This window comes from Argiope bruennichi, chromosome X1 (assembly GCF_947563725.1).
Source record: "Argiope bruennichi chromosome X1, qqArgBrue1.1, whole genome shotgun sequence".
Classification (NCBI taxonomy): Eukaryota; Metazoa; Arthropoda; class Arachnida; order Araneae; family Araneidae; genus Argiope; species Argiope bruennichi.
The window spans coordinates 134,036,684-134,062,856 of record NC_079162.1 but is presented as its reverse complement, the minus strand read 5'-3'; the positions used below and the strand labels follow the sequence as shown (position 1 = coordinate 134,062,856).

The 26,173-nt window shown below is 29.4% G+C and overlaps 1 protein-coding gene across 1 annotated transcript in view; it reads left to right on the top strand.

Moving 5' to 3' along the window:
• The first annotated feature begins 1,226 nt into the window (after positions 1-1,226).
• The window catches only part of LOC129959550 (receptor expression-enhancing protein 1-like), a 40,789-nt gene continuing 15,842 nt past the window's right edge, over positions 1,227-26,173 (top strand). Inside the window, exons 1-4 of the mRNA XM_056072446.1 lie at positions 1,227-1,478; positions 3,256-3,328; positions 7,670-7,749; positions 7,828-7,948. Of these exons, the coding sequence (XP_055928421.1) occupies positions 1,447-1,478; positions 3,256-3,328; positions 7,670-7,749; positions 7,828-7,948 (306 nt within the window). The 5' untranslated portion in view covers positions 1,227-1,446. The remainder of the gene's footprint in view (positions 1,479-3,255; positions 3,329-7,669; positions 7,750-7,827; positions 7,949-26,173) is intronic.

Genomic DNA, 26,173 nt, shown 5'->3' with positions numbered 1-26,173 from the left:
TCATAGATGTTTTCCGCCAAGAGTGCTGCAGCATGCGGTGCGTTGGTGCCGACTGTTGTGATCTTGCCCACATCAACATTAAATGATATTCAGAGTCCAATATAGACCATTTTCTATGCATTAATAGCACCGGGGTAAACTTGGCAGTTTTCCGATCAGGTAGACTGGGTTACTGCCTAGGGTCGTTGGGGTAAAGGAGAGCCATTAGCGGATCCATTAAAATATGCTGTTTGCTTAGTTTTCAAGTAAATAAATTAATAAAATATGAAAATTCCCTGGCTTATAACATATTATAACATAATTAACACTTAATTGATCAGGTTCCTACCAAGCGTTTATTTTAATATAGTTGAGTACAAACATGGATGCACCACATACATAAGCCAAAGTAAATTAATAAGTAACAAATGTACTAAAAAATTAACCTAAAATAAATCATTAACCTGTTGATTAAATTAAGAATGTGTTAGAAGGTGTAACTAGGTTTATCTCTTTATTAAAAAAAGAGCTCCATAATGCGTACTATCTAAGGTTACAAGATGCCTTAATCCACATTGGGGTGTGTGTTTGTGTTTAAGTAAAAAAAAAAAAAAAAGTGAAAATGATTTATTTTTCAGATTTTTTTAAAGAAAAACAAGAATTACTCACTTTCTTTGGATCCAAAATTCTAGAGAAATGCATTCAATAAACAAAGATTCTTTTACAATAAAGCTGCCTTAAACACTGGGTGAACAATTTTTCTTTGAAAATTGACACATCAAATTCTACAACAATGATTATAACAGAAGGAAGAAAGAAATGTCCATACCACAAAACTGCTTAGTTAAAAATCGCCGATCTCAATGACATAAGAGACTAATTTAAATCTATTTAAGATTAAAGAAAAATGAAGAGAGGGAACTGTATAATTAATATATAGAGGGTTGTAAATAAAATGTATAAAGTCTGTTAAAAAATTCAGGCTCGTGTAGAATTTGCAGTTGTTCGGCTGACATAAATCACAATATTCTTACTCCAAAGGATTTAAAATTCTCGCGTTCAGATATTTAATAAAAAGTGAAAATGTGATATTTAATAAAAGTGAAAGTTGGTTTTCTTTCATCTAAAAAGCACATTTTATCTCCAAAATACACTATGGAGAGTATCCCTTAAATAAACTTTCAGCCAATCAGAGAGAATTTCAAGATTCCCCGCCAATGAGAAATCACAGATTTAACATTGCTCCAAACAATGAGCAGTTAGTTTAGAGAGTTCAACAGAAAGTATTGACATCGTTAATGTTTTCTTGTGCCTTTCCCCCCATTAGTTCCTGTGCAGAAGAAGCACTAAATGTTGAAAGTTGTACGTTCGTTTCTTTGTTTATAAATCAATATTTTGGGAAGACAATTCTTTGCGTTTTTCCTCCCGTTAATTTTGGCAGTATTTTTTAAAATACGATGTGACAGAATGATCTCCGTACTTTTATCAAGGCTTGTTCTGTAAGTATTTTTTTGTTTATAAATAATCTTCATGAATGTATTCCGTCGTATTAAACTGCATTGTCTGATCTTACAATTTTAATTAAATGTACCTATCGATTTTTTTTTTCAAAAAATATTTCACCTTAGTTTTTAAAATGAAATAACAGTATCCCTATTTTGTAATACTTTGGCTTTAAAATTTTATTATTTGAATTTCTTACAAGCATTCTTATGACTTAAAAATTACTGGTATTATGAAAATTTGTATAATTTTTCTCGCTATAAATATTATACTTTAATTGTAATTATTGCGATTATCATAAAAACAGACTTTACTTTAATACTATGAATTGGATAATGACATAGTAATTGTGCAATCCTAAAAGATTTTGTAATGTTACTATAATTAAATTTCTATCGTAAATACTCCTACTTTTTATCTTTCTTTTAATTGTGTGTTTACTAACTTACAAATTGTTTAGTATTGATATTATTTCTAAAATAAAAGCTAATGTTCTAAATCTTCTTGTATGAAAGAACATCTTAATGTGTTAAGAAGTTATTTCTCCTTAACTTCTGTTATAATATGAATTCCTTGTAAACTTACAGTCCTCTCCTTTTTTTTTATTGAATTAAAATAGCTAGTGCATTATTTTTTATTACATTTGAAATATATCTTTTTAATATAGCAGTAAAAAAAATGATGAATGATATTTTATTGAACCTGATGTTAACTGGTATGAATTTCTTGTAAATAGATTATCTTGGAAAAGGTTTTATTTAAAGTCTTCCAAATATTGCATGGACACGCTACAATTGAAAAAGAAGATTTCTATTTATACTTTGTATTATTATGAAATTAATTTTCTTACTTGTAAATCAGTTGAAATAATTTTTTTGTGTGTGTTTGGTCCTTGTTTTTTAAAGTGTAAAATCACTTTTAATCATATACAGTGTTTCTCTTTTGTTAAAAATGTTATGTCTCTGAAGTAAAATATTTAATTCGGTTTAATGAAAAGTGCATATTATGTAACTGAAATACTTGCTTGGGTTGAATATGGTGCAAATGGCTTATTTTAGATTATTTTATATCTTTAAGAAGATTAAAAGATTTTTTTTCATGGAACCGATTAATGTCAAAATATTAACAGATAAATATATATCTTTTGTAATATAAAATTTTAATCACACAGTTCAATGTGAATACATCTTTATTTTTCAAAGAAATGAAATTATTTTATTTATGTTCATGTCAAATATTTCAAAATATAGTCTAATGTATTTTTAAAGTTTTTCAAAATAGCTTCTGATATTTTTTTATATCTTCAAATTAATTAGGATTAATAGAATTAAAACCTGTATTATTTTTAAGGATATTTATATTTTGAGGAGTTCTAATATCTACTTCACATTGTGAAATTTTTCATTTCTCTAGTTATTTTTTTTACTGTGTTAGTTTAACAATGTCCTTCATCATTCTTTTAATTTTCTTTAGTGACATGGAAATAAGTATTTCATATCAGATATGTAGGTGATCCTATAAAAATGTTATCTGTTTTATAGTACTGTTTTTATTTATTATTTATTCCTTATCTTGTCTGAAATCAAATTAATTTCAAGTTCTTGTTGCAAATAATTTTTTGCTTAGTTTTTGACAAAATCTGCTAAATTATAATTTATGGGAATTTATAAATTTTTCTACTGGAATATTTTAAATATAACACTTTTTATGGATGTTTTTTATTCTACTCAAGATTAGAAACAACATTTTTTTATTTCTTTTCTTCCCCTCTAGCCTAGTATTTGGGACTTTATATCCTGCTTATGCATCTTATAAAACAGTGAAAACAAAAAATGTCCGAGACTATGTAAGTATTATCAGAGATTTTTGTATTCGAGAACTTTTAAGGCTATAAAAGCTTCAAAATATTGAATGTTTAAACTTTTTTTTAAAAACTTATGAGCATTGTTATTAATTTTCATCTTAGAAAAGTGTTCATAGCTATTGATTTGTAGTAATATTCATTTAGTTGAAATTTTCTTTTTATTTACTGTTTTAGCTATAAAGAATTTTGTTTGTTTGTGAATAGCACACTTTGTGATATTTAATATAAATAAAAGTATGTCTGCATGTACTATGTGTCCTCCTGAGGAACTGGTTCTAATTCAAACAGATTTTGCTAATTTATTATTTAAGACAAGAGAAAGAATACTGTCAACTTTTCAAAGTTCAGGAACTAATTAAATATTCATTTAATTAGAAATTTACGGAAAAAAATCTCATTTTTCACGAAACATTTCTTATTTTTTTTCCAGTGGACTTTAGAAGAAATTATTTATTTAGAGGAAATTATATTTTAAAGCCATCTTAAAATTCAAAATGTTATCATATCAATGATACAGATTTTATTTCTGTACAGTATATTTTCAATTTTTTATATTGACATGCAGTTATGGGGAAAATAATAGCTTGCACAACTCTGAAGTTTAAGTTATAATGAAATCAGAGTTTTAGTCATTAAGAAATTACTTTTAGAATGTAGATAAATTAGAAATCATAACAATATCCCCGTCTCTTTGAAAGCCTTGTATGATAGCTGGGATCTTAGAATCACATGATTCTGCAAAGATGAAGCAGTTTAGTATTTAAAAAGTTCTTTGAATACTGAATTGGTCACAAGTCATGATTTGATACATTTATTCCATATGCAAAAATACATAATAATTACAAATGCAACATGAAAAATTGATACAATATGAACAGATTTCTATGCTTTAAAATTAATTTTTACTTTGAAGTACTCTACCACTGTTTTTGAATTTTTTTTTTTATTTCAATATACATGTCTTAAAAAGGTTTTTGAATTGTAAAATACATTATTCAAAAGTAGTTTCTACATTACAAATACTGTGCATGAAAGAATTTTTATCTCGATCAGTGCCAGGTACATCAATTAATTAAGAATAAAATAAAAAGGTTTGTGACATTTAGAATTTTTTTACTTTATATTTGAATCCAAATGAGAATTATTTGCATAATTTGAAGGCCAAAAGCCAGAGGGTGAAATGCAATTTAATATTATTAATATTTACTGAAAAGTAATCTTAATCACATGCTGATGCATTTAATAATAGTTGTTTTTCTGAAATTATATTAAAGAACTAAAATTATGCTTATAATGTCACTTTATGTTATTTAACATTGTATTTCTTCAGATTTCTTGCATCAATAAAACAATATATATATAAATACAGGTTGTCTCTGAATTCGTGGGCCAAACTTTCAGTATAGCTAAATGCATATAAAGAAGCATTTTTTTTTTCTATAGCAATAAGTGATCGGAAATGAAAAGTGTAGGCTGAAAATCAAGAAATGCTAGAAGCCAGATTGATCTGCACTCAGTTTCTTAACATGAGAATGAGCCGCTCTCACAAAGTTGGTGGTGTAAATGTGGGAAAAATTTTAGGATCCAGTAGGCATAAGTTTCTCTATCACGTAAAAATATTCTTTAACAGCAAAGAATTTTTTGAATCTCCTGTAATACCATTCAAACTTAAATAAATTGTTTTGCAGGTGAATTTGATAAATCAAACTAAATAAATATTCATAACTGTTTAATATTTTTCTTTCCAAAAATTGATCTTTATTTAAGTTACATCATTAAAATTTTATATCGTCTGCTCTAAAAATATATGTAAATAAAGAATTTATTTTATTTCTGCAACATTTCTTGTTTTTTTCCACCTACACTGTTCATTTTCAACCCCATATTTCTATTAAAAAAAATTGCTTCTTTATATGTATTTTACTTATCCTTTAAGTCTGGCCCATGAATTCAGAGACACCCTGTATATATATATGTATGTATGTATGTATGTATATATATATATATATATATATATATATATATATATATGTATGTATATGTATGTATGTATATATATATTATACAAGGTGTGTCTAAAACCTTGACCATGCCTTTTATTCCTTAAATATTGATTATAGACATGTACCATAAATTACAAAGTTGAGTTAAAAAAGGTGTAAAATTTTATAAAACCGATTAAAATTTTCAGAGAATTAAACTTCAAAAAGTAAAAAATTTAAATTTTTTTGCGGCGCTGTACAAAAAAATTCCCAGGGAGTAAAATGTGTCCCATCCTCTAATAAGTTCATGTACAAAATTTCAGCAATTTATCACAAAAGCATTTATGTAGTTTCAAAGATATGAAACTATATAATTGCTGACTTAAACCACTTTTCGATGCCAGAATATGAGTTCACAAAGAGAAAAAATCAAATTTTCGAGTATCAAGTTAAACAAATTTTTCTGGGTATCAGTTTCATATAAGTGACTACTATGTAGCTTTAGTGTACTAGAATTCAAGTCAAGTAACTTCAAATTTGTCATTGGAGTCTCCTCATTCAAGAATTTAATTTTGAAATTTGTCTGAGGTCCAGTGATAAAATGTCTGATATTGATGGAATCAGTAGAGCTCCGGATTTAATTCTTCAGATACGCTAGATTCCTTGATAGAACATGGAGGCTTATTTTGCAGGGTTGAGGATGATAGTGCAGCAAGCAGATGACATTTTCAAAGATCCAATATTAATTCTCTAAAAAAAGATATTGAAAACAAAACTAAAGAATAAAAGCAAATTGTTCAGAATTATGTTTTGAAAGGAAACAGACTATCTTGTGTTATTAGTGAGAGTGCAATAGTAAGACTTATTCATTTTTAAAAGGAATGAGAAGATTTGAAAATTTTCATGACCTTGTGAGACATTTTGCTGTAGACAAGATTATCCAAAAAAGTAAGGATATTTATTGATTTTCTGATGTAAAGATATGTATATTTATTGTCATACATCAGTGAACTTTGAATGTCTGGTCTATAAAATTCCAAATGTAAGGAAGCAAGGTCATGTACATCTTACAAGGCTGTAGATCTTTTGCTATTATATATCTTGATCTTCTAGGTCACTGTGACATATTCTAGAAGACGCAAAGAATAATTTGCCATTATTGATCATATGTGTTTGTTTCTATTCTGTGTGGGGCACATCTAAAAGTGTTTTTAAATTAGAAATGAATTTCATTGAAGATTTCAAGATTCTGTAATAAGTATAGAATATTGTACATATTGAATTTTGCCTCTATCCATTAGGAAATAAAAATGTCCACTATTTTAAAATCAGTTGAAAATACTAAGCAGAGTGATTGGGATTACAAAATTAAGAAAATAGTAAGGAACTTCAACACCACCATGAATAAAAGCTTTTGGGAAAACATCTTTTGAAATTTGTCAGTGATTTGTAACAAAATTTAAAGGTAGAATTTTGTGGTTATTTACAGATGGAAATGATAAAATTTGAAATGATCCAGAAGAATTATAATTTGAAGCAGGAGAAAAAAAACATTTCAAAAGAACTAGGGAAAGTGAAGACAAATTATGATAAAAAGAAGTCTGGTATATTATCTTTTTATAAAAGAGAAAGAAGGAACCTAGAAGTGATGGACAAGTCGATAAAAAAAATCAACCACAATATCAAACACCAGTGATTTGTCACAGAATTGTTTTCTATTGATATGCATAGAATTTTGTAATTAGAAGCTTACAATGGCTGTCTATAACACTTATTAAAAGCTAGAATGAAGATAATAACTTCAGTGCAAATTGTGGCGATGAATGCAAAAGGCTATGATCCAAGCAAATTGTGCTTCCTATTATTTTTATGTAGGATGAAGAGAACTTTTGTTGTTGTAATATATGTTAAAATTTGGCTTAATTGAGGAGTATTGACAGATCAAGAGTGTTAAATGTAGACTGTTTTATGCATCACTGACAAAGTTATGATTATAATTTGTTAATTGTTATCGGGAATGTCTGCAGAGGAATAGCAGTAGCTATATCTATCTACTTTTAAAAAAGTACTATAAAATATTAGTTATGATACTGCATTGGAGGATAGGTTATGAGTACATTTTATGGTATAGTAACAGTAAATCAATTATCTAATTCCACAAGAAGCCAACAGATTTTAAGTAAGTGCTAATTTAATATTTTACTTGATGCAATAGAATTAACATTTAATTGATGCATTAATACCAATTGTTTAAACATGAATGAAATTATTGACTTACAGATGAGGCAGTTAATGCTAAAATATTTTAATTAATATTTATAAACTTCTGATTTTTTTACAGGTCAAATGGATGATGTATTGGATTGTATTTGCTTTGTATACATGTGTTGAAATATTTGCTGACATTTTCATAGCATTTTGGTAAGTAAATCTATTATTTCAATTTCAAAATTAATATGAATTTTTAAAAAAATACTATATCTTTCATAAACTTTACAGGTTTCCTTTCTATTATGAACTCAAAATTGCATTTGTGTTGTGGTTGATATGCCCTGCTACTAGAGGCTCAACTTATATTTTTAAGAAAATTGTAAATCCACAACTAAGCAAGCATGAACCAGTAAGTTCATATATTTTTTTATATGTTTTTATTTCTTTATTGGTACTTCTGATCTCATAAGATAGATATTATCATTCTAAATTATCATATTTTTGTACAGTCAAAGAATTTAAATTCCACAAGTTTGCATTAAGGGTGCCATATACATGCCACCTATAATTTTCAAATGTAATGTTATCCTATGGAGAAATATAGTTCAAGCTTTTTGCATTTGCTATTGTATTTTTGTTTATAAAATCAATTACAAACAATAGAAGGAATAAAAACACAAGTGTCTGCCAAAGGAATTTTTTCTTTCAGACTTCTCAAAGTAATTTTAAATATTTATGGAAAATTTCAAAACTACAATTTCACCATTTAAACAGTTTTAGAAAAAAATTCTATCAAAATAAAATAAAAATAGCAAGGCAGAAACATTCATTTTGAGATCTTCTTTCCGTTGCATATTAAAATTCTACTTTTAAATATATAAAAGCTAATTTTTTAAATATATAAAAAAAATATTCTGCATGTTTCCCCATAATCCTTGAACTCCGCTTTTTTTTATACGCATTAAACTCTCCCTCTTACCACTGATTGATGATGTCGTTTAGCAATCTGGTTTTCGATTCATTGTTAAATCTTCCCCACAGCAAGTAAATTCTTATTTATTTTTTGTTTGGTATCATAGCTGTGGTCATCTGGACACTCCAAATGTGCATGTTTCTCCGTGTGCTACCACATCATGAGAAACTGGGCATGTTCTATGCTAATTTTGTTTACTTTTATGTATATTTGTATTTAAATTATTTTTTTTTGCTAACCATTTTTAAATGTTGAGACTAACAATTTGTTTATTATTTTAATATAATGAAAATTTTAAACAACATTGTCCGTATTGCAGGTAAAAATATCAATATATCGTCTTGTTGATTCGGTATCACAAATTTGTTAATTCGTATATGGAGAGGTGTATAATATTGACAATATTTGGTAGTGTGCACTAGTGTAGTTGTAACTCCAGCACATCACAATAATAAAAAAATTCCCTAAATATGCTTGAGGGGCGTGGGGGGGGGGTAGTGCTCTTTATTGCAATGGTTTAATTTTATATGGATTGCAGAAGTTAAAAAAGATTATATCATCAGAACAGGTGTTTGATAAAAAGCATGTGCCATTCTTAATTTCTCTTTAGTTGTTCGATGCAGAAATTGCTGTGTTAGAAAAGTCAATCACTGACTTAAAAAAGCAGTTGTTGTGGAGAGAAGAACATAACTGTAATTAGAGTTCCGCGAAACATAAAGTGTTAAAATATATCCCTACTTTTAATTTTGAATTGCAATTTTCGTTTAAACAACTGTTAAATCAGGAAAAAAAATAATGGAATTTTTTAAAGTTAATTAAATATTAATTTTTAAGGAAATTTTGATTGCCAAAATGCGGGAATTTAAAAGAAATTGCTGGTGTGGTGTGAAACTGGAGTAATCCTGGTACACATTGCCTAGATAAAATCGGTGTAAATCAAGGAATTGGAATGAACAATTTCAGAATTGGTCTAATTTAAGAATTATAGAATCATCAACAAAGTGTGGAATTTATTCAGTATGGCTTTATAAGTTATCTGCATGTGCATAAATTCGAGTGAAAACTAGGTCCAGATTTGACTCGAACTCAGTGATCGTGTTCAGATCATGTCTTTTTTTTTTTTTTTTTTGACAGCTGGAAAATTCTCAAATATTTGATTAAATAGGGTTCTTGATGTCTTGCAAGAACATGGAATAAGCGGACCATACACAGGTAATTGCAACAATGCATTGTAAATCTGGGGTAATTTTTCAAAAAAAAGTTTTTTTGGAAGCTTTTTCATGTGATCCGAAACAAGTTTAATTTTTTTAACATTTGTGATTTTCTGCTATACATAAAAATAAGTGTCAACGGTTTTTATTATTTCTCTATCTAAAAAACTTCAAACATCATATTGTCTTTTTTTTTTAAAGTTTGGTAATTGATGCTACATTGATTGTGTTCTTTTGTGAATGCTTTGATCATATAACAATGTGTTGATGCGATCTAGTAAATAGGCTTATCTAACTATCGAATTGCTATATCTTCCAATAAATAAATATTATTACTTTCACGTAGATGAAATATAGAGAAAGTATTATAATTGTTAAAAAAATTCTACATTTTTTCGATACTATACGAGATTTTGACGAATCTCCATGTTTTAGACCTCCCTGAGTTCTAAAAACACACTTTTTTAATTTGTCTGTGGCAAAGACATCTCAAAAATGCTTTCAGGTATATTTTCTTTACACCAAATTTGCAGTTTTCTGTCAACTTTTGGGCAAAATCTATTCTGACGAAGTCTGTCTGCCTGCCTCTTCGAATATAAGTTTACATAACTACAAAATGAGGGGAGCTAGATAACTAAAATTTGGTACACAGATTTATAATGTATACACTATCAAATTTTGAGCCAAATTCAAAAAAGGGTGGACTGCCTGTCTGACTGTACTTAGAGAAGCACATAAATGTGATAACTCAAAAATGCAGTGAAATATATCAAATTTCAGTATGTTTTTGAATTTTTTTTTTGTAATCTAGTGTTTGATTTTGTGACTACAATTGCTGTTCTGTGTCAAATATAGATATCGGTTGGGAAAAAGCATGTCTAAAACTTAAATGCGCCTTTTTTATAGAGTATGCTGGAAAGTATTGGGAGAGCACTCTCGCGGGTTTTCTATCTCTATCTCTACAACTAATAAAAGAGAAAGTGCAAGATTGTTTGTGTTGGTGGTTTGCAGACCAATTATAGTATGCAATTGTGAAATTTTTTTGAAGTGTGTCTATTTTTAAATCCTGTTACACCTTAATGTAATAAATTATTGGATGTATAAGAATATATTAACTATAAATTAGAATTAGGTGTATATAATAAGAATTATTGTCAATAAAATTAGTTAGTATTAGGTGAGAGTGTATTCTATGCTAAACAATTCTACTTTCTGCTCTTCCAGAAAATGTTTTTATTAATTGATATTTAAATACTTCCGTTTTTCATGTTAAAGTTTCAGTTCAGATTACGAAAAATTAGAGAGATACATTGCACGATAAATGGAATGATATGATTTTTAAAATAACAGTATCTGTTACATGTCTATCGAATTTGAAATTTAAATATGCCCTTTTGAGCAAATGAAGTCTGAGTTTAGGTGATAAGGAAATTGTTTTTGGAACATTGATAAACAAGAAATCATTACAATTTCCCCTTCAGCAAGCCTAGTATGATAATTGAGTCCTTACCATCTTATGATTCCGTGGAGATGATGCACCTTAGTAAATTTAAACAGTTTGTAAAAACTTAATTGGTTATTGGTCATAGCTTGAAATAATTATTCCATATGCCAGAGTACAAAATAATTACAAATGCACAAAAGTTCATATGCAATAAAATGAATAGCATGGCGAAATAATTTAATAAAAGCAGATTTCAGAAATAATTTTATGATAAAGTGTTATTTTATTACCTGTTGTTTCGAGTAATCAGTTGAAGAGAGAATGTGGCAATATGAGATTGAAAATGTCTGTAAATTTTTCTCCTAACTTGAAAAAAAAATTTAGTTTTTAACTTGAGAAAAACTCTTGATATTTCTATAAACAAATGAATTGCAAATAAAATGCAACAATAAAATAAATTTTATCAATATATGTAAACGAAAGAGAAACTATGTTTCAGAAAATATTTTTCGATATAAATGTTTAGTGTCAGTGACATTTCATGATTTAACACCAGTGGCATAAGTGTCATAACTCTTGCAGTCTGATTGAAGAACATGAATTGTTCACAAGTCTAGGCAAAAGGGGCTTGGGCATTATGCATTCTTCCATGAAGAGATATTGCGTGATTTAAATCACTGTAGTGTACTGCAGAGGAGCAATGATACTAATAAACCTTTTTTTTGGGGGGGGGGGGTTGGCTCCAATGAATAATCAAGTAAGAATCGCATATTTATGGAAATCTGTTCATATTGTATCATTTTTTCATGTTGCATTTGCATTTGGATTTTTGTGCATTTGTAATTATTATCTATTTTTGCATATGGAATAAATGTATCAAATCATGACTTGTGACCAATTGAGTATTTAAAAAACTTTTTAAATTCTAAACTGCTTCATCTTTGCAGAATCATGTGATTCTAAGATCCCAGCTATCATACAAGGCTTTCAAAGGGACGGGGATATTGTTATGATTTCTAGTTTATCTACATACTAAAAGTAATTTCTTAATGACTAAAACTCTTATTTCATTATAACTTAAACTTCAGAGTTGTGCAAGCTATTATTTTCCCCATAACTGCATGTCATTGGCGAACTTACTCCATACACTAACATGATATATTTTTTTGGTGATTAGTTGTTGTTATGCGGTTAATACAAGTACCCATACTTGGGTAAACACTATAATGGTTATCTTTTAAAAAAAGATCAGCATATTCTCAGTAATGCGGCAGGCTTCAAACCAAAGAATCGCCAAATTAAGATTAGGTCCAGAGTAGTGAACAATTCATTAAAAAAATGCATTTAAATGAAATGTTGCACAAAATATACTGAATTTCATAAAAATTATTCTTTGCATAATGAATAATGCAAAATAAAATTCAAAATTTGAGCAGAAACCTATTTTACATTTTGACAAGATAATTGACACTCTGCAGCAAATTACTTAATCACTAGAATAATTTCATGATATGTGTTTTCTTTGGATATTGAAGTATAAATTAAATTTTTCTTACTGTATTTAATTACATATAAAGAATAAGTCTATTACCTGAGAGAATTGGGTGCATAGTGATATATGATGCTAAGTTGTAATATTTTTTGAACAATAAGTTGCCAAATCCATTAATCTTTGAATATATATATATATATTGGTGAGTTTTGATACATTTGGCTAGAATTCTTGTTTGAGATCTTTTTAATCAGTGAGTGTGTCAGTAATATTTCGCTTTTATGAATATTGTTACGAAGAAAATGTAATTTTTGAATATAATTTGCTTTATGTTAAAAGGAGAAAAAAACCATTCACGAGAATGGTAGATTCGGCTATCAATTTTTTCTGTTTTGGCTGGAAAGCTCATACATGATTCTCCTGATTTTTTGGAGGAATAAAACACTCACATACTAGCTTCCAAGAAAAAGATCCCATTAAAATATATTCAAAAGAATTAAAAAAACATGATTAAATCTTTCTCTTGTATTTTTATTTAATTGATTATATTCAAACTTTTAACTTTTAGACCCTGTCAAATGCATTGAAACAATTTCAAAGGATAGAAATGAAATGAAGGTAGAAGTTTTATTACCCCCCACCCCCCAAACTGGAAGTATGATATTAGAAACTGTCCAGATAGCGGTTAAAGATCATTTTTTAGTCCCTAATTTCTAAGTAGTTACACTATCGAAAAAAAATTAAGTATTAATGAGGTGCTAATTTGATTCATTTACTATTTAAGTAAGTTGTTGGGAAATAAAAAGTACAACCCCCATTGTGTTAGATAGCCCATCTGTGAACTTGTCTGAGTTTTTTACATTTCTTGTAGCATATTTCAAGGTGTTTAAAATCTAAACAAAATTACTCTAGTTATCTTGTCACCAAGATAATATGGGCAAAGCAAAGCATTATACGCATATATATATATATATAATTATATACAATTTTGAATGAAGAGTGGTTTTTGGTTCTAGGGATCATGATTGGTAAAGATCTGTTGAAAGTTTTCGCAAGAGAACCATTGCAATAGGCACTATACCTATAAGGAATCTACCTAAAAAAACAAGCAACATATTTGTTATCTTATTATATATATATGCGACGATTTTAGTTTATCATCTTTAGAGACATGCAAATTCATAGCATACAATGATTTGAACTGGCATATCAGTATAGCTTGCCAACATCCATTATGATGCTGAGCCAAAAAGAGAGAGAGGTTGCCGTTGAAAACTAGCAGGATTTTATTTCTAACAGAAACTTTCACTGTCTTAAATTGATTACCAGTTTCCAGTTTCTTCGTGGAGTATGTTGTATAACCTATTTCTTATCTGTCGTATTTCAAAGAAAGAATATGTATCTTTTCAGTATTTTTAAAAGGCCCAGTACTGAATTGACATGCACTTAAATTTTGCGGCATTGATGTATGCAGAAAAAGTAGACCAAAACGAAATGCTTTTTTTTTTTTTTTTTTTTTTTGCTTCTATATTGCTATCCATGTGAAAATTGTGAATCAGTGAGAAATATGAAATGGATTGTTATAAAAAGTGGAAAATCATTATTTTTCATTAATTTTTAAAATATTAACATTTTTTCTATTGTTTTTTATAGCATTATCAGTTAAATATTCAACTTCTTAAGAGTAATAAAACTTATTTTCTTAAAATCAGTTTATAATTTCCAGTTGCATATTTCTTGCAATGTGAAGAATAAATGTTTGAAACTACTTCAGTTTGCAATTTTTAATGCCTAATCATCGCTATAATTTTCTTGCTTTATCTTATGCAATATTATGATGTATGATCATGGGGGGGGAAGAGAGCTACGTAGATTTATTTTGCTGTCAGCCTTCATACATGGAGACTAAATTTATCATTTTAAAGGTAATAATGAATATTAAAATATTCTATGCTTAAATTCTATGCTTAAAATGTACGTGAGGAGATGTCTACATATTTAAAATTTTCTATAGTTGCATCCTTTTTGGAAGTCATGAACGAATTTCTCATAGAAGAATTACTTGAACTACAAATTATGGTTAATATACCAGAACTACATCAGAAGATATTCGACATTTTATGTTAAGGACTCAGTTCCAACTTTTGATGTGTAATTTTTAGACATTCTCTGGAATTTGGTTATAGTACTTTTTTAACTTATTTTTGTGACATTTAAAAATTATCTGCAAATTTAATATCTACATATTACAATCGATTGCTACTGGATTCATGGTAGAATATTAGTGGTGAAATCTTCTGGTGGAAATTAGTTTCTTCGCAAAAAATTATTCAATGAAATAATATAATTGAAGGTTTTGTGTAAAATTCACCTGAATCTGAATCTAAGAAAACACCAAAATGAAAAGTGTTTTGATATAGAAGTGAAAGTAATAAAATGAAATATGTTTTATTTTTTTAAAAAAAATTAATTTTAGTGCTGAAATTAATATTCTACCAATTGAGAGAAGAATAAGTTATCAAATTCTCATTCTTTTTGTGCTTTATTAATCCATTTTGTTATCAGTATATGCTATTTTTATTATCATTGCTTACCACTCATAAATAGATATAAAATGATACACAAATTTATTTTACGAGCTTGTAAAAAAGTTGTCATTTGATTCATTGAAAAATGTAAATAAGTTTTTTTTTCTTCACTGGTGTGCTGGCAACTCTGTTCCCTATATATATGCTTTTTGATTACAAGAGATTTCATTATATGAAGACAAGTATACAAGATGTATGTGTTACAAACGTGGAACACAAACCGCAGAACATTAATAAATGTTCATTCATCATTTTTTCTACTTTCTTTAATTTCTGTTATTGTAGCACTTTTTTGATACATTACGCATCATGTATTTTGCTGCTTCTGATATGATTAAAAATGTAAAAGCATGCATAATTATAGGCATAATTATGATTATATAATTATAGAAGCAATTATTTCTTTAGATAACTTTAAGAAGTAACCATCTTAATAATCGAAAAATTACTTTACAACCTTTTTGATTAAACACAATTAAACGAATTCCATTAAATTGGAATAGAAAAAATATAGCACTTATCAACCTAATATATTACACTACTGGTCAAAAATATTGCAAATTTGATAAATTTCGCGTTTTTTCAAGAATAAGCCCCCCAAAAGTAATATTTTTTCATTTAAAGTGATATGTCTTATGTTATATGTTAAATTAGTCTAAGTTTATGTCTATATGTTAAATTAGTCTAAAGGTAAGATATAATTAAGTTATTGAACATATATATATTTTTTCAAAAAGAATAAAATATACAGGTTTGCAGTATCGCAATCCATTTTGATTTTACGGAATAAAATGAAATAAAAAAAAATTTCAAGTTCTTTTGATCAGAAAAGATAATAAAAGAGTTCAAGTTAACTGAAAAGCATTTAATATCTGGTTGGACCGCCTCTGGCTTCGATCACAGCAGCCACTCTGTTAGGCTTGGAATCCACAAGGTTTTACAACACTTCCTTCGTACGGTATTTCATGGTGCTAAACTTTAATTATTGTTTCCTGAAGTTCTCGTTTTGTTCTAAGGTGATTCTCAGTTATTTTCTTTTCCATTATACTCTACAAATTCTTAATGGAATTTAAATATGGCGAGTTTCCTGGCTATGCGAGAACATTATTACCATGTTTTGCAAATGCAGCCTTAACCTAAAATAACAAATGTTTCGATGCAGAGGTCAGAACTAAACTGAAATGAAATTTAAAATTAATTTTAAAGTTTGTCTAACCTTTTTCCATGTATGGCAGGTGCTAGATCTTGCTGAAATATCCATTTCTGCCTTGGGAAACATTTTACAAGCACTACGAAGCAATCGATCACTAAGCGCACCAATATACTCGTCACCATTCATGGTTCCCTGTACAAAATGAAGTCATCTTGTTGATTGATATGACATGCACCGCCACACCATTACGCTTTCTGGGTGTTTTTATGTACGAAACAGGCATTATCGCTGCATGCTCTCCTTTGCTTTATGCCAAACATGGTCAGGCTTGTCAGACATTGAAGAAAAGCGACTTTCGTCGCTGAATATAACTTGTGTCCATTCCGAAATACTCCAATTTTTGTGCTACTTGGCCCACTCCAATCTTTTTTTTCCGCACTGCTTTCATGAGAACTGGTTTCTTTCTATGTACATGTGCCTTGTAACGAGCTTCACAGAACCTCCTGCGAACTGTTCTGGGACTGGCAATGACAACGTGGACTCATTCCATTCTCTTGTAAGTGTACTAGAACTTGCAAATCCATTTTTACGGCATAATCGTGTCAATGTAGCATCAGCATGTTTGGAAGATAACCTCGGACGACCACTTCGAGGCTTTTTATCTACGGTTCCTTCGGTCACTGCAATCGCAACTCACTGCAATCGCACCGATGAGCAATCCTAATATTTGAAATGTTTCCTTGGTACATTAAAATAACAGCTTGTTGCTTCTCACGAGGTAATTCACACATTTTAAAAAGAAATGAACAGTTTAAATTGAAAAGCAATGCATAGAGAATGCACTTTGACAGCGCAACAAACGAAATGAAATTCTTCGCAGTCGGAGTGATTTTATAATAAACTACCAGGATGACACTAGCATTGCAGACGATTGTTTCACAATGGATAAAGCAATAGCTTAAAACTTCTCTATCACTTTTATACTAAAAAAATACCACTTTAAATGAAAAAAAAATATTACTTTTGGTGGGCTTATTCTTGAAAGAACGTGAAAGTTCTCAAACTTGCAATACTTTTGACCAGTAGTGTAATTGGGAGTAATAAACATCAATAAAAGACCGTTGTAAGACCATCAATAAAAGACCAAAGTAATTTATCAGAAACAACACTATTATATTTATTAATCTGAGATTTGACATAGATTTAATTTTTCGTTCTTTAAAGGTTGAAATATTTTCAAGAGAATACAAAATCAATACTTTAATTCGCTTAAACAAAATTATTTGAAAAAAACTATGTAAACATTTTGCAAGTCCTTTATGACTTCTTGTCTTCTCTGTAAGGGTCAAATCTTTTAAAAGAAGTATGAACTAAAAAATGTATTTCATTCGAAATTTTGTAATAAAATGTTTTTGCTTTTCAAAAGAAATTCTTACAAAACTTTGTTTCGACTTTCAAGTAGATTGAAAATTATTATTTTAAAATTTTATTTGATCCTCTTCTGCTCTTGATTTAAATACAAATGCTGAGATTTATACAAAATAGTGGTAATCTGAAATACTTCGGGATTCATTAAAATAATTTGAAGTGATTCGTTTTTGCATAGATATGGAACAAATGTAAAATACATTTTGAATCTAAAAAATTAATACTAATTACATTATCTAAAAATGTTTTGATGCTTGAATATTTTCTTTATTCAGTTTATGATTATGTAAAATGTTATAATAATTACAGTCACAGCAAATGATTTTATGAAATTTATGACTTTTGTACGAAATATTGAGTACATAAACATCAATAAAATTAAACACAAATGGCCTTTTTTTGTTATACAATGAGGAGTTCGTTATGTATTAATTATAAAGACAAATAATTTGGTCAGTAAGTTTGTAAAATTTATTTAATTTTACAGTCCTATTAAGTATTGGGAAATAATATTTCCTTCTTTCAGCAATTTCTTTTATTCTGTGAATGACATTATATGAGCCGAAGAGTAAAAATTTTAGCTTACCGCAATTATAGAGATTATCTTTCACATTTAAAAACGGTGACCAAATAAAATATTATGGTAGTGGAAAACATTTTTTTTTTTTTTTTTTTTTACTTTGATTTCATATTTTTTGCCACTAATGGAATTTTTTTATGTATATTCTTACATTAGAATAATATGGAAATTATTATTTGATTCTCGAAATCTATGATTGACTGCATTTGAATGCCTAATAAAATGTATCCACTTTTTGAAATTTGTAAATGCGCCGCTAAGTGCATCGTTTTTGATGCAAAACAGAAAACTTAATGTAACGGAAAAACTACTTGTATTAATGAACTGAAATTTTGCATGCCTTCGTAAAATAAACGTGTCTTTCGATTTATACCCAGATTTAAGTGTGTCACCATTTCAAATCTTTTAATCGAATTAAATTTTTTTTCGCATTTTAGAAATTATTTTTTTATAATATACAGGGTGTTGCCGAATTCGAGCGACAAATTCAGAGGGGTGATATTAGGCATCAAGAGGATAAAGAATCACCATACAACATGGGGTCGCAAACGACGTTAAGGGGGTGAAAATCGCAAAAATATAGGGAGTCGGGAAACTGTTGGAAATTGTAAAAAAATAATATAGAAATAACAAATAGCGTTTTAAATAAGAATTTTTTTAAGTGAAAGCACATTCTTAAAGGCTGTTTTTCATGTAAGTAGCATGCTGCTTTGATGAACCAGGGGGTCGTAAATTATTGAAAACGAAAAAGTAGTTTAGAACCCTTATTTTCAAAAATATTAAAACTTTAAGAAAAATAAAAGCTTGAAAATATAAGGAATTTTATACTCTTTAATTTGATATTAGTCTGTAGAGTGAAAACTGAGGAGGTTTTAAGATATTTAGGAAAAACTGAAATGTTTGCCGGGAAACATCGCTGCAACATCGGCACCGATGTTTACAGAGGGTGTTGCCAAATTCGAAAGGTAAATTTAGAGAGGTGATAGTAGGCATTAAGGAGATGAAAAAATATAATAAAACAAAGGATGGCAGGAGACGTCTATTCTGTGAAACTCGCAAAAGCAGACATCGAAGAGACAATTAGCTTGGCGAAGAGAATGGCCCTATGAATGCGAGGATTTGGAACTATGTAGTCGAGAAGAAGAAGCTTTCTTGTATGTAAATTTTCCATGCGTTCGAGGAATATAAAAGCAGCAAGCATTGCAGAATTGATGGTTCGAGGAGTATAAAAGCAGCTTGTATTCATTCAAGAGCAATGCAGAATTGATAGTCGATACGTTTCATCCGGAAACAACATGTCAGATTTCACGAATGACGAATATGCGGATATGCATTTAATTTAGGGCCGAGCGGATGGTAATGACGTCTATCACAAAGAATATACCAAGAGCAATATCCAAGTAGGCGTTGTCCAGACTATAGCACCTTTGCAAATATTGATCGACGGTTGCTGAAGACAGGATCCTTCAAAAAAAGCGAGTCCAAATGCAGGGTAAGAACGCACACCTGAAACAGAAAACCGAGTTTTGCAGCGCTTTGTCGATACCCCATCTACAAGCACGCGATGAATTGCTGCTGAATTGGGTATTCGGCACGCTGGATGCTTGGTGTCACAAAGAAAGATGCACTCTTCCCTTCAAGAATTTTATTCTCAGATTTTCTCGGACCAGTTGATTGGCCACCACGTTTCCCGGACCCTCAATCCCTTGGATTTCTTCTTCTGGGCCACATGAAATCTCTTGTTTATCAGACACCTTTGGATACAGTAGAAGATCTCGAAGTACGGATCGTCGTCGCTGATGGAGAAATCGCAAGAACACTTGGTATGTTTGAGCGCGTCGGTGCCAGTTGTGTAATGACCTTCGCGTTCGCAACATTGAGTAATTTTTATAAAAGTTTCCTCTCCTTCTCTCTTTCTTATATTAAAATGTCTGTGCTGTAAATGTATGCTGTATCTGTATTCCACCAAATAAATTTTCAGCATCGTTTGCGACATTATATTTCTTTGGAAATTCTTATCGCCTTTTTGCCTACTATCACTCCTCAGAATTTTTCAGTACAATTTTGCAATACCTTCTGTAAACATCGGTGCCAATGTTCCAGCGATGTTTCCCGGCAAACATTTAAATTTTTCTTGAATATCTTAAAACCTCCTCAGTTTTCACTCTACAGACTTATATCAAATTAAAGAGTATAAAATTCCTTATATTTTCAAGCTTTTATTTTTCTTAAAGTTTTAATATTTTTGAAAATAAGGGTTCTAAACTACTTTTTCGTTTTCTATAATTTACGACCCCCTGGTTCATCAAATCGACATGTTACTTACATGAAAACCAGCCTTTAAGAATGTGCTTTCACTTTAAAAAAATTTGTAGTTGAAACACCATTTGTTATTTTTTGTATTAATTTTTTACAGTTTCCAACAGTTCTCCGACTCCCTATATTTTTGCGATTTTCACCCCCTAAACTTCGTTTGGGACCCCATGTTGTATGGTGATTATTTATCCTCTTGATGTCTACTATCACCCCTCTGAGTTTGTTGGTCGAATTCGGCAACACCCTGGAAATGTGTAGAATATTTTATGTTTTTATAACAAAAAAATGACTATATTAAGTAAATAAGTCAATAATTTTATTATTTTTTAAAGATATGAATAAAAGTTCAAAATTTCATTTTAACATTAGTTTATCAAAACTTTGTTAGCTCTAAATTTTGAAATGAATAGACCTGGACTAATAAAATTTGGTTCATGGGAAGAACTTTTGATGTAGTTTTGAAATTTGATGAGAAAAATGGATGTTACCGTTGGAAATTTTGAAATTTGTTCTTTTTTCAATATAAAGACGGCCCCTTATGAAATTTTTAATACAAATATCTTTACAAAAATTCGTAGATTCCTTTCAAATAATACCATTTTTATGATTGTACGATGAACGGTACCAGAATAAAGCTGGGTGGCTCTTTTTCTTTCTTTCTTCAAGGCTGTACTGTATGTAATGACATACTAAAGGCGGTCAGTAGTTAAGAAAGAGCCTTATAGCTTTGCGATCTTCGGCGATTAATTCCTGGGATACCGTCAACTCAAGTACCAGAAAACTGTATGTGTATATTAGATGCTTTTTTTTCGGCCATTGAAACCAAAATTTGACTGGAACTAGAATTGTAATTCCAAAATCATATACTAAATTTCATATATTTATTTTGAGTTATCGTGTTTACATACTTGTGAAAGTACAGACGGTCAACTCCATGAGGGATTTTGTTCGAAATTTGAGACGTTTCTACACTTTAGATGTTAAATCTGTGTAAAAATTTTTATCCATCTAGTTTTCTTCGTTTTGTTGCTATCTCATTAACTTGTATTCGGCTTGACTGTGAATCTTGACAGGTTTCCTTTGACTTTGAATGGATTTCGTTCAAAATTTGATATATATCTACAAATTTGGTTCCAAATTTCATTCGTCCAGCTCTTTGCCTTTTTGTGCTATTATGTTCTGAGACAGATAAAAATGTTTTGGGATTTAAGGAGATCTGAAACTTGGAGATTCGTCAAAATCTCGAGTTAGAATTTTTTGACGATAACAATACTTTTTCATTGTATAAATCATTTATTAAGAAGGTAAAAATATTAAGAGTCCTCGAAGACAACGCATTTTTGTCCCTTAAGTAAGTCATTAAAACATATTTTTGTCTCTTAAAATTTTTGCATGGCAATTCACTCTTTCTTCTCATTAGATGAAACTTTAAAGTTTGACTCAGACAGACAATGGTGTCGTTTATCGAATCTGTTCGCTGTTTGCGATATTTCTAATCAGCGCTACCCTTTGGATTTTTAAACTCTGGATACAAATATGGTTTGAAACCCCTCTTTAATAGTAATTTGAAGGACGCAGTTCTTCAGGGTGGAATTGTATTGAACATGATAATTGCTGGTGTTTTTCCATAAGCGAATGGAACATCGTTGGCTACTAAGGAAAATCAAAATTTTACTAAGAGTCCAAACCAGACTTTGAAAGAGAAAGATTAACCACCATATATAATTTATTACATATATGCATAAATATATAATGTTTCCGCCATAAGTTTTTGTTTGCTTTTTTTTTTCCTGAATGATAAGTTATCGACATAATTAGCGGAAATGGTTTTGTATTCTATGGGGAAAGGCAGTCTAGAACGTAGCTCCTGTTCCTGTTAAGCTTTAATGGGTCTCTTTTATTAAAAGAAATATTTATGGAGCTATTCCTCTGCCGCCGTCTTTTCTTCCTTCGAACGTCATATCGATCATTCCGTGTGTTACGAGAGCGAAAGTATGAATTTTATGTATTAATATTCAAAACGTTGTAAAATATTGACCCGTTATTATAATTCCAAAACAATTTATTTTAATCAAATAAGTATTTTACAATAATTATTTTCCTCCTCTTCTCGGAGATCTTTTTGTTGAATTATGAAATATCGGAAGTTATTGCTATTATTTCCTTAAAACATTTTTTTGTTTGTTTATTTTTAAATTTTATGAACACGGATTACTAAATTCTTCTCATGAAATGGACGTTATTGCTAGTATTTTTATGTTCGTTGAAAATTCCCCATACATTCAACAAAATTCTCTATAATTTCAAAATAATAATAATACGAGAAATTAAATTGTTTCATACATTATAAGTACGCATTTCTCTTGTAATTTTTTCAATTTTTTTTTTTTAAAGAGAAGAGCAGTATTTTTCTTATATGGTTTGATGTATATGAAACTGTTTGCCACAAAAACTTAAAAAATTCATTCATACTATCTTTTTATTTCTTTTTTTAAGTTTACACTTCCAAAACAATTTTCTTTTTATGCAATAAAGAATAAAAAAATTGATAAAGACCAATTTTCCACTTTTTGCTCTATTTTACTGGTTAAGTATTGAGCTAGCGTGCAAGCGATTTTTTTTAATATTATTATTACAGTTGGTGAGCTAAAAGTCAATGTAATTTTGATTTCATTGAAGAATTTTTTTTTTTGATGCAGAGATTTCATTTTGTATTTGTAAGTGAATTTTTTTTCTATTAGTAAAATTATTGTTCATTTCTGATTGGCGTATTGGTAAACAGTATGGATAGGGGAGGCCCCATTGGAAGGAAACAAAACATTTCATTTTTTCGCACTCCGCCAATGTGCATATATTTTTGTACTGCATTTTTTGTGAGTAATTTTGACAAACGGTTCTGAGATATGACTGGTTGGTTGAAAGTTGGTCTAGATGGGCATGTATCTTTTAGTATTGGTTAATATATTTGCAAGAAGAGGAAAGGGTCTCGCATAATTGAAGCGAATCTGAATTCAATAAGTGAAAATGTTTTTTTTTTCTGAGAAACAAATTTTATTTTACTTTGATTTTAGTTAAAAAAGTAGAATAATTTTTCAAGTAAAGTTAAGAGCATATTGTGTAATAATTTAGGAGAATAAAATAAAGCGACTTCATTCAGAAGATATTAAAAACATCTGAAAAATGTCAGGGAAATTTCTTTAAAAAAACCTGGAAATGTCAAGGAAATTCAAACAGCAGAAATGCTGGCCACCCTGTTCCTGAATGAAGGAAAAAATTCGGTATTATCAATCAATGGATGGATCAGATTTCTAGTTATAAAAAATTATACATATCTTATTTTAAAGCAAAACAACTTGTGAAAATATAAAAATTGTTCAACTTTGTTCGCTGTCGGAATATTCTAAATGTTTATAACCTGAAAGATCTAATTTGTTTCCCCTCTCTGTACTACTTACTTTTTTTTTTTTTTTTTTTTTTTAAAATTGCCTATTGCTCTGTTGACTGAAGTGTTTCGTGCTATCCAGTATCTTGATGAACATTGTATTCTCAACTTCGATGTGTGTGTGCGCGGGGAGGGGGGGGATGCATTGTATTCTTTTAAAGTCTGTAAGTAATTCTTTTAAAGTCTATAAGGAAATTTTGCGACAACGTTTTGAGGAAGTTTGAAATAATGATTTGTTTCAATGCGTTTAACGTGAGTTTTGAACTCTGTGAAATATTTTCTGGTTTTAATATTGAGCGGTGACAAGGGCGGTTTCAAAGTTCTCCCTCTAAGCCACTTAAAATGTGACAGTTTGCTAAGATTTTGGATAGACAATTTTTGACTGCATTTATCTGTTTGTGAATTTGAAATATTGATCATGATCCTTACTGAGGTGTAATTATATCTGTGACAGTTTGCGGTGATCATGTATAATCAATTCTTCAGTCTGTTTGATTTGAACTTAAATATGCTTTTGATCCTTATTGTGGGTTTTTTGGTCAACAAAGGAATTCAGGTTGTTATGCTCGTACATCAAAAGTTCCAAGTATCATCTAGTGAGAAAAAAGAATAAATTGGGGACACTTATAGGTATTTTAATTGCTGAAATGGTTTCCTTAAGTCTCTTAATTATTTTTTTCTGCACTCTTGTCTTAGATTGTTTGCTGACGAAAGATATTGCAATTTCTTACTACAAATTAGAAAAATTAATAAACAAAATGTTCACATATTTGATATATAAATAACCCTCTGTTATGTATATACATCGAGTTATTGTAATTCACTGATAATATAATGCGTGAAAAGTATGATGATTTATAAACTAAAAATTACAAACCGAAATAACTTCATAATTTGTTTTGTTTACTTTTGTAGGAAATGTGCAACCGGAAGTTCTTGACTGATAAAATGAGTTTTATGACTCTTAAGAAGTCGAGTAAATAACTAATGCTATAAAAACACTTGATAAAATTTTTAATATTTTAAAAATTAAAGAGAGTTGATTTTCATAATTTTTTATTACTTTTAAGCTCCATACGGGAATGGAATTTATCAATTTTATTAATTTTTTTTCTTTGTTGTATTTCTCACCAATTCGCGTCTTTCCCGCAGTATAGCGACATGGGGAAGGAATCGGCACGTCCTGCTGAATCATTTTCCTGTGTTTGTACCCGGTATTCCAAAATGTTTAGGATCTGGAATCATGTAAATCTTCATTTAAAACTAGCTGTTCCAACAACACATTGCTGTGATTCAGTCTGGTTTGATAGAAAAGAAAGAAAAGAGAGCGCACGTTTCTAATACGCTTAATTTTACAATGTTTGTGGTTATACAATATATTTTGTTGTTCCATGTTTTGTGCAGGTATAGAGAATGTCTATTGGACGACTCAATAACACGCTTATTATAATTTTCCATGCGAGCAACAATCCGTATCTAAATCTAAACCGCACGATTCTAAAAATTGGCCCTAAACTTTGTTGATGCTGATTGCAAACGCTATTCGAAGTGGGAATTGCAGTTTTTAAAATTGAAATGACGTTGAAATCCGTTAGAATCACTTGATGGCAAGAATGATAACATCTTCACTTATGAAAGGTCTGATCAAGATTGTTACACTTGTGACGTTGCTCATTAATTTTTTTACTGCAATCCAATTTGTTGCAAAGTTTTGGCTGGCTGATATTTTGCAGAATGATAATTAGCTTGCCAATTTTCAATTGCAGTTCGTGCAGCAGCGTGTGGCATCCTTGGCAAATCGAGTGAATCCAAAAATTATATAATTTACTGCTTAATCTACTTCCACAATAGTCTCGATGGACTTGCATGTGACTGCCTCGATTTGAATGTTAAATAAGCCCATAAATGTCTTTGTTCTTGGGCCTCAAAAATAAATAGTTCACTCAGCCAATCGTGATTCTTGTAATTGGTTTGAATAATGCGAAATACTTTTTCAACTAATTCTTT